This window comes from Melospiza melodia, chromosome 3 (genome assembly GCF_035770615.1).
Source record: "Melospiza melodia melodia isolate bMelMel2 chromosome 3, bMelMel2.pri, whole genome shotgun sequence".
In the NCBI taxonomy this organism is placed as follows: domain Eukaryota; kingdom Metazoa; phylum Chordata; class Aves; order Passeriformes; family Passerellidae; genus Melospiza; species Melospiza melodia.
The window spans coordinates 131,299,890-131,315,840 of record NC_086196.1 but is presented as its reverse complement, the minus strand read 5'-3'; the positions used below and the strand labels follow the sequence as shown (position 1 = coordinate 131,315,840).

The following is a 15,951-nucleotide window of genomic DNA, read 5'->3' as shown; positions in this document are numbered from 1 at the left end:
AAATAAAAATGAAAATTTGCATAAAACATCTTTTTCTAAAGCATCTCTACAAAACTAACATTCTCCCAGAGTTACTGCAGAAGTTATACATAGACATGTTTTCTGCCCTGAAGTCTCAATATGTAAAGATTTATGTACATAATGATATGTTTAAACATAAATTATGAACACATAAGACTTTTATATTGAGGCTGCACTGCATACAGATTAGTATTTTGAAATTCTGCTGATCTAACTGGTTTTGAAAAAGCTTCCTACTAGATTTTAACTTAGAAAAATCTCCTGCCTGGTTACTCTTAGTCTGTTTTACTCATTCTATCACATGAAAGCTGTTGGAGCATATTGGGACTTGTAGAACTGATTTTGTCTTTAAGTAAATCAAAAGGAAGAGCAGCATTCTGCCAACTCCTTCAGTAAGAAAATTTTGAGCCAGGAAAGTTTTTGTTCCATTGAGCCAGGGGCACTTTACCAAAAGGAATGACTATGAACTGCCTAGTGCTTTTAAATATGCCCACAGGATATTCTTACATGTTACTTTTGATTTTCTAGATAGGAAAAATACATTCTGAATACAAAGTGATAGCATTTTTTATTTCTGTTTTTTCTTTTGTTATTAGTAGTCCCAAGACAGTTCTATTTATCTTGCAACATTATTTCTATTCTGTGTACTTGGCCTAATCAAAAGACAAAGGTTGTTAGGAATACACCATCATATTCAGAACGTAGGTACAAAATTAATATAATTTAGAACTTCTTTCAGTAGAATGGGAGAGTTATGTCTTATTTGTTTTGAGTTTGTTTTTCAGCATGAACCCATTCCTATTGTGATCATGCCACCTTGATCTATCTATCCTAAAGATGATCTGTGTGTAAATCACAATCTCACTCCAGTTAAGCATGCCTGAAATTTCCATAAGAATGCTGATTAACTCCATTTATACTACTGGGAATGGGTGAATCATTTAAGTTTTAGCTTAGCAACATCTCTCTTATCCAATCACTTAGCCCTACCAAGAACCACAGTCTAAATGTTGTGCCACCAAACTGTTTGCGTGCTTAGTCATATCATACTTGAAAGTTTTGGGGTTTGTATTGCTCTGTTATCCCCAATCATCAGTTACTGTGGCAAAGGTTTCCTTTTACTTTTACAGGACAAAATTCAGCCCAGTCCTTTGGAGCAGACAATCCTTCCTAGGAGACAGGTGGCCACACACTGTGTGGAGTCCAGTTTCTCACAAGTGTCATGCATACTGCAGTCATAGGCAGGACAGAAACAACATGGAAAGTTTACACCTAACTGTGGAGTAGATGTTCAGATTATGAAGAACCATGGAAAACTATTTCCTACAGTCTCATATATCACAGGGACTGAAAAACCTTTCAGGAATCTAGAGTATAGTCAGCACTCAGTAATAAGGACTGACAGTCACAGTTATTACATGCTGTAGGAAAGTATTGGTGGTGGCTACAGGACAAGCCCTTATTTTAACACCACAGAAATGTTTTTGTTTTGAAATTTACAACCACCTCAGCTCCCTAATCTTCTTTACCTTCTCTAAGCATGATGGGGAGGAAGCAACAGAAAGAAGGGTCAATGTATCTTGGTTCATTCTTCCTATCGGTGGGTTCTAAAAACTCCAAGAAATATATAAACAAAGAAAATTAATTCTATCAGTTCCCAGTCCCTGGCTCCATTTTCAAAATCAACTTTTTGATGAAAAAAACATCAGTGTTTGTAGATTCTTATTTTTAACCCAGATACCTTCTATTACATTAGGATTATAATATTTTAATACTAGGCATGGAGTAAACAGAAAATATTCACTAAGTTGCAGCTATTATAATGAAAAATCCTCAGTAGATGTTTACTGTCTAACTAGATTTTAGCAGTCTAAATTACCCCATATCTAAATTAAAACTGCAAACATTCAAGACAAAATTCAAACCAAACCTGCTCATTATACCATTATACATATATATATGCATCTGTACATGTACATATACACACACACACACACATATATATATATATGTATTCATCTTTGAGGTACATGTATGGCTTGGAAAAGACAAGTTTCTGGCAAATCAGGGAACACTTAAAATCACTATTTTATGTTAAATGTAATCAAAATACTTTCTCAGGTGGTGTGTTCTTTAATTGCTTTTGCTTCTTCCCACTCATAACCAATTCCCAGCTGAGGCTAATTTCTGGTAATTTCTTTATGGAACCATTGTTTTAAAGTTTATGTAGGTATATAAGGCGGAAATGTAACCAAGAGGGATGATGGAGCTGAGATTTATTACATATTAATTTCCCAGACATAAATATGCAAAATATATCAAAGTTAGATGAATATTTGAGAGCTGGAAGTACAGTAGCCATTAAGTGATTCTCATGTTCATAAGTACTTATTGCTTTAGGACAGGGAAAAGAACATACTTAAAAATATTAATTTGCAACTAGATTAAAACATATCTATCCTTCACAGTGTGTATATTATAAAACAAAACAAAAAAGGATAATGGCTGCCTATAATGAATAATTCAAATAAGACATGAAAATAACAGCCTGAATACTAAATACCCAGTTTCTTTTTGTAGTATCAAGATAACCTGAACCAAATCAAGATGTTTATGGATTGTTTTTACTGTTTTAAATGCTCAGAACATTGTTAAATTATTTTATTAGCCTTCTAGCTATATCTTTTATTTTTCTGACACAGGTTAAGTTTTTTTCAACCACTCCTCAAACTATCATTATAAACTGCTCTAAAGCACATCTCTTAGATTAAATAAATGAGTGATAGTACCATTTTTCATAGACTCTTCATGCCTTTTAACATCACAGAAAATTTGAAAAGATCATTATCATAATACACTATTATCTCTTTACCCCTGCTGGATTGCACAGCTGCAGAATGGGAAGACATCTTTGTTGAAACCTCTAGTGAGAAAATCAATGATATTTTTTGCCACAGATAATAGTATTTGATATTTGTACAGTGCTCTCTTTTTTCAATTCACCTTTCAAATCTGTGACACTCACATATAGATGGTTTGCAAATACAGCCTCCTTTGAAAGAAATATTTGTCTAGCACTACCCAACAATAAACAGATGAATTAACAAAGCCTAAAGAAATTCTACTTATGTTTCTGGTATATGTAAAGATTTTGGTCAGGCAGATAAGATTATGCTGAAAGACAAATGTAAGGTCATAACAAAACTGTCCCAGCTGAAAACTCATTTCACACTCTTGCAAGACGCCCCAATACTTTGGTGAGCTATAAGTGAAATTCTCTAAACAATTAATATCTTGCTATTAACGGTTTCATCATGGGTATGAACAGAGGTGTGAAGTGGCCTTGGGTTCATCTAACTACAAACCATGGAAATACCATGTGTTGGGATGCTATCCACCAGTTTTTTCTAATTAAGGGCAATGTATCAGGCCAGAGAAATTTTAAATTTGTAGATGAGTCTTTGTCAATCCAATCTGTAGACTCATGGAATCATAGAATCATTAATTTTGGAAAAGTCCTCCAAGATCATCAAGTCCAATTTTTTACCAACCACCACCTTGTCAACTAAACCATGGCATAAAGTGCAACATCCCGTTGTCCTGTGAACACTTTGAGGGTGATTCCACGACTTCCCTGGACACCCCATTCCAGAAGAGAATCCCTGCCACCACTTCCAGAAGAGAAATTCTTCCTCATGTCCAACGTGAACCTCTCTTGGAGCGGCTTGAGGCCATTTCCCCTTGTCCTGTTGCTAGTTGCCTGGGAGAAAAGACCGACCTTCTTGAGGGTCTCCCCTAAGCCTCATTTTCTACAGGATAAACAACCCCAACCCCAGCTCCCTCAGCTGCTTCTCATATGACTTAGTCCTAGACCATTTACTCAACATATGGGAACACCACACATTATGTCCTAGGCACAATAACTTCAACATGAAGTTTTCATAATGTGTTTGCTTTGGTTGTATGTGTTTGGTAAGCTCCTACTAGAAGCCTCTTCTCTAGTGCAGAGCTGGCTCACAAACACTACAGGATGTTAAGTGTTTTGGCAATTCCTTGTTGATATAAAGCTCAGTCTCAGCATGCCTCCCAGACAGTGCTTCAATATGCTCATAATCCTGAGGCAACTATAAAAAACAGTTTTTTCATCAAATATGTTAGTTATACATTCTTACATTTCCAAAATAATAAATTAACTGCTCAGGCAGTTGAAATTCTCGAATTAGTTTCAATACATGGCTTGACCTGCATAAAAATAAATAATTTGCTCCTTTTTTTTTTTCATTATGTTCAACTAATGAAGACAAATGTATTAATTTGTTTTAGTTATAGGAGAACTGAAGCTCAGCACTTTTATGCCTGTATAAGTGATGAATATTACAGTTCATATTGTATGAAGGATTACAGACTAAGTGCAGGCAAGCATAAGAAAAAGGTATTCTGTCTTGGTACATGGTTTCCTATTTATTTCTACAGAGACAGATTTGTTTATGTGCCTCATCTCTAAGGACCAGTAAAAATTTCTCATGTTAGGTAATGTATATGGTCTGATGGTAACAAGTAGCTTCAAAAGATCTGGGGTGTCTTAACCATAAAAAGAAATTATTGCCTAGAATTATTATTACTATTATTATTATTAATAGTAGTATTATTACTGCTACTTTAGATCTTGAAAACTGTAAGCAATGGGAAGATGTTTACATGTCCTCTATTTATATTCAAAGCGAATTTTTTTTAACTAAGGGTATATGTATACATATACATAAGAAAATATGCACAGTTTTTAAGTAGAGTTCTGGACTGTGAAATGGAAACTTTTCTCCAGGACCAGTTCTTTACAACACCTAACAAAGGTGGCTCAGATGTCCTGTGTGCCCCACAGTATCAGCAGGAAATACCTACAGATTCTGAAATCACAACAAAGATTAAATCGACAGCCAATGTTGAATGAGTTTCATACTTTGCAGAGGAAATCTGGGAATACATTTGCAAAAATGAAAATTTTAAACTTCCAAATTGTTCACTATTTTCAGATATGTAGAATTTTGTTTCAGTTACATCAACCAAGTGTATTATTAACAATTTCAGGGACTAAATTGATATATAATTTATCTGTTATTCCTTTCAGTTTTGAAACTGCTTTTTGAAAGGTTTCTGTATCATTCATATCTGTGGCTATGCTGGTTTTACATAAATATATATAATTATAGATGCGTAAAAAGTATAGTCCTTCTGTTACCCACCAGTGTCAGACACAACAGAGTTACTGGAAGAGTAGAAGAAAATCTCACTAGCTGTCTCTCTCTGGAGCCTAGGGTATTCTTTTTCTTTTATTTCTTTAAACAAGGCAGCATAGAAATCTGATTTCAGAATTTTGTTAATGTTTAAGAGAAGCTACAAAAAATATTTAAGAAAAGAAAACCCTGCAGGTGTCTCTTGGGGAAAAAAAAAATCTTAAATTAATTCTGCATTGATCACTGCCAAATGTATGCATTAATTGAAATAAATGTGCCAGTAATGCTCAGTGCCAGTCATTGTGCTCACTGGCATTGTTTTCTAGTCTTGTCTGAGATTTGAGGAAAGTTTTCAAAACGACTCTTCAAAATATGCCACCTTTTAAATTTGGTGGAGGTGTGGAAAGAGAATTATGTCAGGATACAGAAAGCAACCTCAGCTACAATAAGGACTTAACTTCAGAGAGTAAGGAATATTTATAAACTCCAAACAGTTACTTTTGAAAGGATCCATGGGATCCTTTTTTTTATTTAAATGTTTTTAATATTAGCCAGTATTATAATTTCTTGTGGCCCTCTTGCTACCATAATGTTCTTTGATTCTTAGCCTAGACCTCCAGGAGAAAAAAAACTAAGATAAAAAAGAAGCACCAATGTGAAGGGGATGATACTCAAGTTCTGCAAAATTTGAGACAGAATGAATGGAAGGTATTGGGAAAATAACAATTTTAAACATATGGAAAAGTCACTTAGACACCTCCCCTCTGCACTGCATCCACTCACATCTGTTAAATTACAACTGTTTTGTTTCTCCTACTGAGAGATACATTAGACATTTTGAAACTACCAGAAAGCAGGGAAGTCTCTCAGGATTGCCTTCAGACTTGGCCTAACAGCTGACCATGCAGAAATCCCATTTTCTCTTCCACATCCCTGTTTGCCTACTATCGCTGCTTTCTTCGTACAATGAATACTTTCAGCCTCATCAGCAGCTATGTGGACAAATGTAAAGCAAAATATTTTCATGAAAACAAAGATGAACATTATTCTGCTGGTTTAGTTCACTAAAGCAGCTCAAATATCTGTCAGCTTTTGCAAAGTGCAGCAGCCCTATAGCAGTTTGACATGACTGAAACTTCAGCCTTACTTTTGTATTCACCTAGGTTAGAGATAGAACTGTTATTCCTGGGGAGCTTTGTTTTTTTTGGTTGATTGGTTGTTATGAGTTTTCTTGTTAGTTTTTTTTTTTTATTTTTTTAATTTAATAAATGATCTGGTTCACAAAATCTTTAAATCCTTGCTATCCCTGTTGTTTCTAATAGAAGTATATTAAAGCTAGAGGGACAGGTTGAAAATGTGCAGGAATGTTTGTGCAACTGTGCTGGAACAAAGAAAAGCACCATAGAATGGAAGCAGTAGGCATGTAAAAGTTTCTTTTCAAACACTTCTCTAGGTAAAAACGTCTTTCCTTCAAATCTGTCCTCAAAAAGCAGCTGGAAAAGCAACAAAGAACTTCATCTTCTTAGTAAGAAGAAAGCACTTTCTCAGAACTGAACATTGTAAGAATTGAAATAACGTAATTGGTCTGATTATGTACATTAAAACATACTGGGAATACTGAAGTAAACTGAAAACATTCAGTGATTAAAACCTAACACTCCAGCCCAATTCTTTTGGTGTATCTAGCAACCTTCTCGAACTGTAAAAGCAAACAGAAAGAAAATGAGGGGAAAAGAAAGGACAAGGGAAAAAGGAAAAATTAAAGAAAAAAAAAAAGAAAAATAAATGAACTGTATAAAAAATAGTAACAAAGGAATAGAACAGAACAGAATATTTCAGTTTAAAGGGACCTACAACAATCATTTTGTCCAACAGACTGGCCAATCCAGGGATGATCAAGTAAAAGCACATTGGTAAAATCATTGTCCAAATGTCTCAAACATTGATAGGCTTGGGGTTTCACCTCTCTAGAAAGTACATTTCAGTGTTTGACCCCTCTCTGGATAAAGAAATTCTTCCTAATATCCAGTCTAGAACTCTCCTGGTGCAGCCTTAAACCATTCCCACACATCCTTTTCATATATGTTATTGCAAATAGCAAAGCTCTGGTCTTTTAAAAGATGGACAAAACATAGAGGACATCATCCTACACATCTATAGGACGATGAAATGCTAGTCATGCATTTACAGAGAATTTACTCTTATTTTACTCACTTTTTACTTTGCAGGCAAGCCCCAGAAATAATCTAATTTTTAGACATTTACAAAAAGAAAAAAACCACCAAAAAGAAACCCAGGCTGAAAAATCCATCTGGAATAATAAATGCAGCAGGGAGGAGGCTGGCTAAACTCTAAGGGGAGAGTTAAGACTATTCTTTTCACTTGCTGTTGCATATTTAGGAAATGAATAATTTATTTGTTTGTATTTTTAATATATTAAGCTATAGTATTTGAAATTAAAAGCATCTATTAAAAGATCTGTCTTGAGTAATTCATATGCCCCACTGTGCATGATTTATAACTTTCTACATTTGGAAACATGCCCTTAAAAAAGACAGTAGTGAAATATTTTGCAAAATACCAGCATTAAGAACATGGTCAGGTCCGCTAAAAAAGTTCATATTATCATATAAAGACTTTTACTGTGAATACTTCTTGTAGGTCACTCCCTGGAGACAGAACAGGTGATATAAATCATCTGAATCTATACATAGTTACAGGATTCAGCATGAGAATTAACTGTCATACATTCACTGATTAAACAATTTATTTGTTTAAATTATCTTTGAATCCAGCAGCCTACCACTGAGGTAGGAAGAATGCTATTTTATTTAATTTATTAATGGCTTAGATAAATATAAATAATTAATAAAGCCATATTCCTAGAGAAGCTATGAAGTAGCAGATCATAAATTATTGTCTGAATTACTTTTTTTCTGCAGTGGAATCTTTAATTTAAGTGAATGAAGTGTGAAATATTCTTTCTAGATTCTGTGACTGATGAAATTATATGAATCTTACCGTCTTCAAAATTCACATACTCCAAACAGCATTTTAATTAAATGCTACACAGTTGACTGAAATTTGAAAAAATTACAAAAGAAAGGAAACTAACCCCACTCTTGGTTCTGATTTTACAAAAATAAAATTCTAAAATGTTAAGATTGGTTACATTATGCAAAAATATATTAAGAAACGCAAGTGATGTGCATATTACATTAGTTGGCCAAAGAGATTTTTTGGAATTCATATGTAAGTGGGCACAATTTTGAAAATCTCTTAGAACAATGTACTGTGAAAAATATGGCTTTTTGTGTGAGAGGTAAAAATTTCTGTTAAAAAATACATTTTATTTGATATTTCATTTGAATTTACAGAAAAGAAAACTGCTGAAAAAGGCACCCGTGAGTCAACAGAACTTAGAAGTTTTGTTTCATGCCTTGAACTTAAGTGACTGTGCTGATATCTGGGGCCTGCAGCCAAGGCATTTCTGCTGGAATGCTCTTGATTTTACTCATACATCTTTCTTTTTGACATGTGAGGTACAACTTTCTTACATCACAGTAGTTGCCACCTTTCTATTGTGAATTTATAAACATCCCTTATGCAGATCTATTTTATGCATTTATATAAATTAATTTTTATAACTGTATCTGTGTTACCGTTGCAAGTTATTGTAACTTTGTATAATGGGTATTTATATAAGACTTGAAATTAAATGATGGAAATGTTGACCCCAAAATACATCACTTTACACCATTCCTATCCTGAGAGATGTATTTTGTGCCCATGCACAGTGAAGAGTCTCTATATAGCCAGAGGAGTGCAATTTTTGGGGTTTTTTCAAATAATGTTTGAGTTAACCATTAGCTTTCAAAGATCTAAATGTTAAACCCTTTCCAGTATTTCTCAGGGTATCTTGATAGTCCATCAATATGGAAGTGCCAGGGACACAAAGTGTAATATGCTCTGGAAGAGTTATAGTTTGATCCACTTGACCACAGCTAGCGAAGAGTGAAGAGAATCATGTAATATCTTCAAAGATTCTACTCCTTATATTTTGCAAGTTAGGCATTATTGATATTAATAGCAGAATTTGATTGTATTAACTGCAAAGAAATAAAGGATAAAGAAATGGGTATTTCACCTTTATCTCAATTTTTTTTTTTTTGCCTCACAATTATCAGGTGTTTTAGGAACATCACTGCTACACCACTAAAGCCCCCTCTTAATCTAAATATGCAATTTTCTGCAGCTCAGCAACAGAGAAACATTAGAGAAATGACTAGCTCTAATTTCGTCTATGCACCATAGCTATATACTATTTTCCATTTCTCAAGAGCTAGAAGAAATTTATGCAATTTTCAAGATTACTTACACACACCATTTGTCATTTTCAGAATGTCAAAGGCATTACTTTGCATACATCTCCACACACACAGAGTTCGTCTGGCATGTACCGACAGGATACTCCTCATCTGCCACGTAAAGGCAGATTGTCTGAAAGGTGCATGCTCAGTAGAGCTATTCATGTGGAATCAGTCCCAAATATTCACTTGTCAGCCATCTATGTGCTCCAGGTTCAACACTGAAGCAAATGGCAATTCAGAAGAAAATCTGCCCAAGCCAGATGGGAAATAGCCTGCTGTCAAACATGCTGAAGAGAGAGGAATTTAGAAAAGAAATAAGAACCTGAAACACCATCCAGAGAGATGAAGTATGATTTTTCCAAAAGATTATTTCAACTGCGTTTCTTCCAATTGGAAAGTAGAAAACTGAAAGGAAAAAAATAAAAAAACAAAACAAAACAAAACAAAACAAAAAAAAAAAAAAAAAACACACAAAAAAACCAAAAAAAACCCCCAAAAAAACAAAAACAAAAACAAAAACAAACAAAAACCCCCCCAAAAAATACCCAAGAAATGGAGAAAGTAGTTTCACAGAGCATTAAGGCTTTAACATAAAGTGTATAAAAGCTACATTTCTAACCTTCCATGTGGTTCACATTAGCAAATACATTAATAAATATTCATTGTAACATAGCATTTGTCACTTAATATTACTGTGTTTTACAGCATGTTGACCATAGGAAATTCCCATTAACTGTATTTCAGTAGGACATAAAAAGTAGATTACTGGATAGTCCCGGTTTTCTTGAAAATAATGCTACAATATCTGCTTGATAGGATGACCATAAGCATTTGGATGTATCATAAATGTTTAGGAGCTCATTGTATTTGTAAATTTAGACTCAACTGGGCTATATTCAAGAACAACCCCAAATTTTAAACAAGCATGATGATGAAATGGGAAATTGAAACCACTTCAAATGGTAATAAACACTTCAGTTTATCTGTAATGGAAAGCATAAGTTGCCCTGCATACCCAAAGGGTTTGTTCTCCCTCCCTCCTCCTCTCCCATTCCCACTTTATTAATTGTCTTTTTGTGTCTTTTCACTCTCTTTCTTCTTCCCTCCTTCCCACTCGTCATTCCTCCCTTGAACATCAATATTGGATGATGAGGTGAATGCCCCTACAAAGACAAATTCCAACCACTTAAAGACACTCAAGTGCATTTCTAATTGATAACTGTGGGAAATATCTATATATATTATTATAATATGATAGAAATTAGAAAGCAACTATACACCATGTCGGCAATGATATGCAAATCATTTTCCTTATAATTCACTGATGAAGAACACACACCTGGCAAAATAGTGCTTCCTGATTAAAAATGCCAGAATAAAACAAATAAAAACCCCTTGCATGTGGATCTTCAGACTGGAAAATTAAAAAAAAAAAAAATTCAAACAAACCTTCTCTAGTGAAGCAACTATTTTACTCTTGGTTACAAAGCTATAAACAATGTTGCAAAGATAGACAACAAAATAAACAAAACCCATTACAAGGTTCTCCCTTATCTGCTCCGAAGTATCAGTTGCTATAAGGCATCTCATCCCAGGTCTGTTGATCCCTTTTCCTTATAAATCAAGGGGGTTTTTACCCTAGCATCAGAAGTGGTTGACCAAAAATGAATTGTGGTGCATACAAAACTTTAATTTAAAAACTTACATCATGAGAATCAGGCATTGTATGCATAATTTACCAAATTCTCCCTAGCTCATATTTCACTCTCCCTAGTTTATATTTCACTACCCCGAACATACCATACAGAATTCTGCTTTACACCGACTTCAAGTATCACTGTATCTTGTTGATTTTAAAGATGTGTGCTGATTCTGACAATCCCATTTTGTGCCATAAGTACATTCTTTTCAACTTCCTTCCTCAAAGTTTTTGCAATCTAAACTTTCTTTACTTCGCTAATGCTTTTAGAGGAATTAAAATAATCATGTAAACTCATAATTTGCTTCTCCAGTTTTTTTTGGGAAGGAATTGATACCCATGTACTTCCTGATCCACAGTTTTTTGAGGTTTTTTCTCCTAATCTTGTGCAACTTTCTTTCTCTAAGTTGAAAATATTAACATCGTGAGCAAAGAACCTTTACTGCAGTACTCTAAATTGGTGCTATATTTTCTTGGCTGCATTTTCCAAGTGATTATCTTGTCATAAACTGATAGAATACTTTTCTGTTTGGAAAGCTTTTAGATCTTTTTCTTGTAGGTGCTTAAACTCAAGCAATTTATTTTTTCACTAATTATTATTCAGTTGTCTTCAAAATAATCAAGATATGTTGCACCTACTTTATTTGGTGCTGCTCTCCAAAAGTAACCGTATCCTTTCTACTGCAGTCAACATAAGATCTGTGACAAATGATTCCTGCAAATTTAACCTTATGTGCAAAGACATCTGCAATTTCAAGCAGAAGTTCTTGGTGATAAATTGTAGTTTTTGTAAGTTTTGCAGATGACATATATATCTTCCCAACACGATGCCTGTAACACCACATGAAGTTTAAAAAGGACAAGTGCTGGATTCTGCACCTGGGATGGGGCAACCCTGGTTGTGTGTGGAGACTAAGGAAAAAGAGTCTGGAGAGCAGCACTGTGGAAAGGGACCTGGGAGTCCTGGTTGATGGCAAGTGGAACATGAGCCAGCAGTGCCCTGGCAGCCAGGAGGGCCAGTGGTGTCCTGGGGGGCATCAGGCTCAGCATCAGAGCTGGGCATGGAAGAGGATTGTCCTGCTCTGCACTGGGGCAGCCTCACCTCGAGTGCTGGGGGCAGTTTTGGCACTACAATATAAGACATTAAACCATTCGAGAGCATCCAAACGAGGGCCGCCAAGGTGGTGAAGAGTCTGGAGGAGAAACTTTATGAGGAGCAGCTGAGGTCACTTGGTCTGTTCAGCCTGGAGGAGATGAAGGGGAGACCCCATTGCAGTTACAACTTCCTCATGAGGAGAAGACACAGGGCAGGTATAGATCAATTTGATGACCAGTGACAAGACTAGAAACAGCATGAAGCTGAATCAGGGGCACTTAGGTGTGATATCAGGAAATGGTTATTTATCCAGAAGGTGGCTGGGCACTGGAACAGGCTCCCCAAGGAAGTGTCCACAGCATCTGTCCTGTCTTAGTTCAAGTGTTTGGACAATGCTCTCAGGCACGTGGTGGGATTTTTAGAGTGTCCTGTTCAGGGTCGTGAATTGGACTCAACGATCCTGATGGGTCCCTTCCAACACAGCATATTTTGTGATTCTATGATTCTATAAATGCAAGTAGTTCTGTATTGTTCTTGTAGACATGTTGCCTCCCAAACAGGCAAAAGCAGTAGCGTATACTTTGTATGTGAAACCATTACACTGCAGTTTTCCAAGCACTTGACAAGTTACTTGTAGGATTATTAACTCTAAAAAGATATTACTCAGTTCCATGTCTATAAACTCCTTTCATAGTCATTAAATAATGATGTAATCTACTTCTATAGATATAACCAAGTCATTAGTTCTTTTAAAGTCTCTAGAATTATTTTCCCTCTAGAAATGAGATTAGCTATAATGCATGAGAATATTTTGCATTATCCACTGCTCTGTAATACTTTTTAGCTCCCATAAAGCAAAATATTTAACAAAACTATTCTGACAGACATCATGGAAATGCTTCTTCATAAGGATTCCTTTCAAATGTATGTGCAAACTATGCATCATTCTAGCAGAGGCTGCACAATCCTTTTCTTCTGAGACTGTGCACCTAATACACAGGATATAAACCCATTATAAATGTCAGTTCTCTCAACAGCATTTCATAGATACTGCTGAAATATTGGATTAATCTCATTCTTAGTTGTTTTGGGAAAGCCCCAGATGCTGTTTTTTTCTATCTTCATTTCTTTTGTGAAAAATTTTACTTTACATCCTATTTTACATTTTGTTCTATTTCCCCTTATGAAGCTGTCATCTTTTTTTCAGATCTTTCTTTAACTGCTTTTGTTAAGTTCAAGACTGTTTTTAACTCTTATTTTACCTCCTTTGGTGATTGCTGATTCCTGCAGGTATGTCCTCTATTTGTTTCATCTTGATTCAAGACAACTGTCCGCTCACATACCCCCTTGTACAACACTATTTTTTCTCTTGACACAGATAATTTTTTGTTACTTGGAATCTTGTGGATGAATAAGAGCTGAATAATGTCTCTGATGTGACTCAAAATTAGTAAAGAAATAGTTCCTCCTGTCCCCATATAAAGTAGGGAACAAAGACCTACAGAAAGTTTACTCAACTGCCTTGGCTCTTTACATTTAGTGTTTCTTCCCCTAAACTTAAACTCCAGAATTCTGATCCTGAATTTATCATTGTTTTAAAGATGTTTTCCCTGGTGTTTATGATGCTTCTCTGACTTACACATAAACAGAACAATTTTTAGAGGGTTTTGGTCTCTCTGATTTCTATCAGTTTGACATTTCAACGTTCTCTTAAAATTCTGGGGCGTGCCTCAGATGCTTCACAAGTTTGCATGCAGCTTATATAAAGATTATAAAATATCCCTAAGATTTGATTTTTTTCATACTAAACCTAAATGAAATATGGGCTTTATACTCAAAATAACACAAAGGTTTATAAATAAGAAAATATAAGATGCCAAAATGACCAGCAGGTCTGAAGTTCTGTCAATTCTGTCATTTGCACATCTGTAGAATGTATTCAGCAACACAAGAGCCACAATAGAACGGGGTGGAAAAATTGGTATGAATCAAATCTATATTCCTAACAACAAACTTCAAAGGCAGAGTGAACAGAATCATAACTTCTTCAGCAGGTGTCTGTTACATAGAAAATTACTGAAATAGTGAAAATTTCAGAGATTGAAGCAGCAGTACATATATCCAATATATAGGCAAATCTGCGTTTGATAATACTAGGTACTTCTTTATCCAAGATATTGCAGTAAACTTTTTTTCTTAAAATTCCTTTCCATGTGCTTTAATTATAGTACTGGACACAACTTTCCCAGTGCAATGATATAACATATGTTATTAACACAGATAAAAACAGTACCAAATTTAAGACCTGTCTGAAAAAAAATAAAAAAATATCCACATCAATGAAAAAATGATAAATTCTTGTTTAAAATGATGTTGAAATAAATACTTACCTGATTAATAAGTCAATAGAACCACCTTATAATATTAAGTGGAATTATTGTGTGGTACTCGCAGTCTCTGTGTGACACCATTTTTATTCCCATCTATCCTGAAATTTAATGCTGGATCTTCACCTCATGTCCTTAAAAAATTACTGCACCCAGTTCTTGCTGAAGCCCCTTCTGTGGATTCTAGGAGCCAGGCTACAACCAAACTAATACCTGTAGTTGGCTTTTAATCTAACAACTAAAGTTTTGTACTTAGTAAAAAGCAGCTGACTTGGAAAATACTTAAAGGATTAGAATTTCCAGCCAATATGCAAACCCATATTCCACAAGGGTAAATCAATATTTGCTTTGTCTGTGGCATAGTATGGAATCTTTTCCTCCTCTTTTAGCAATCTCAGCAATTAGCCCTCTTTAAAAGACTCAGCCCCACTTGCTCATGCCAGCCTTCCACTTCTAGGACTTCATTCTCTAAACACAGAGATCAAAATATTTAAAACTTTTTTTTTTAATAAAATAAAGTACTGAACAGTACTGTTGTTATTGTTGAATATATGGAAGGCGCCATGTAAGACAAATTTATCATATGAAAATATACATCTATTTATAAAGTAATAACAGTTTTCTTTTTGGAAAATACAATAAAGTCCATAAAATTTAACAAAATATGTATTGTGCCTGGTTGGAAAAAGAAAATAAAGGTAAATGCTGGCAATGTAGAGAAAGGAACAGCGTATGGGATGTTTCCCATACTGGTGCAGGAACTAAGATTAATGAAAAGAGAACACCTACCCATGGGAGTTCCAACGCCATAACCTTTGGAGTCTATCAGGCCTCCAATCTGTGTTAGGTTACAGTTCCTCTGTGTGACAAACTCAATGGTTGTGGACTCCATTAGAAATGCGTAATCAGAGGTAAGCACGCGTTGGATTCCTTCTTCGTTACTTTTGACAAGTACTGACTGCCTCCTGCTGCTCATGAAGGCCCACATCTTGTCATAAGTGGAGATTTTGGATTTCTGAAAGACAAATATTAAATGCAATATGACTAAGAATAATGTGCCTCTATGAGTGAAAGCAAATTCTCAATTTGCACATTGCTCTCCTCTCGGATTTTACTGCATCATGTTTTACCAAGGCAATTTTCTAAG

The 15,951-nt window shown here is 35.0% G+C and overlaps 1 protein-coding gene across 3 annotated transcripts in view; it reads right to left on the bottom strand.

Moving 5' to 3' along the window:
- GRIK2 (glutamate ionotropic receptor kainate type subunit 2) overlaps nt 1–15,951 on the bottom strand; it is a 359,554-nt gene that overhangs the window by 23,442 nt on the left and 320,161 nt on the right. For all 3 annotated transcript variants that reach the window (XM_063153074.1, XM_063153075.1, XM_063153076.1), the window contains one exon: nt 15,594–15,819. In XM_063153074.1, the coding sequence (XP_063009144.1) occupies nt 15,594–15,819 (226 nt within the window). The remainder of the gene's footprint in view (nt 1–15,593; nt 15,820–15,951) is intronic.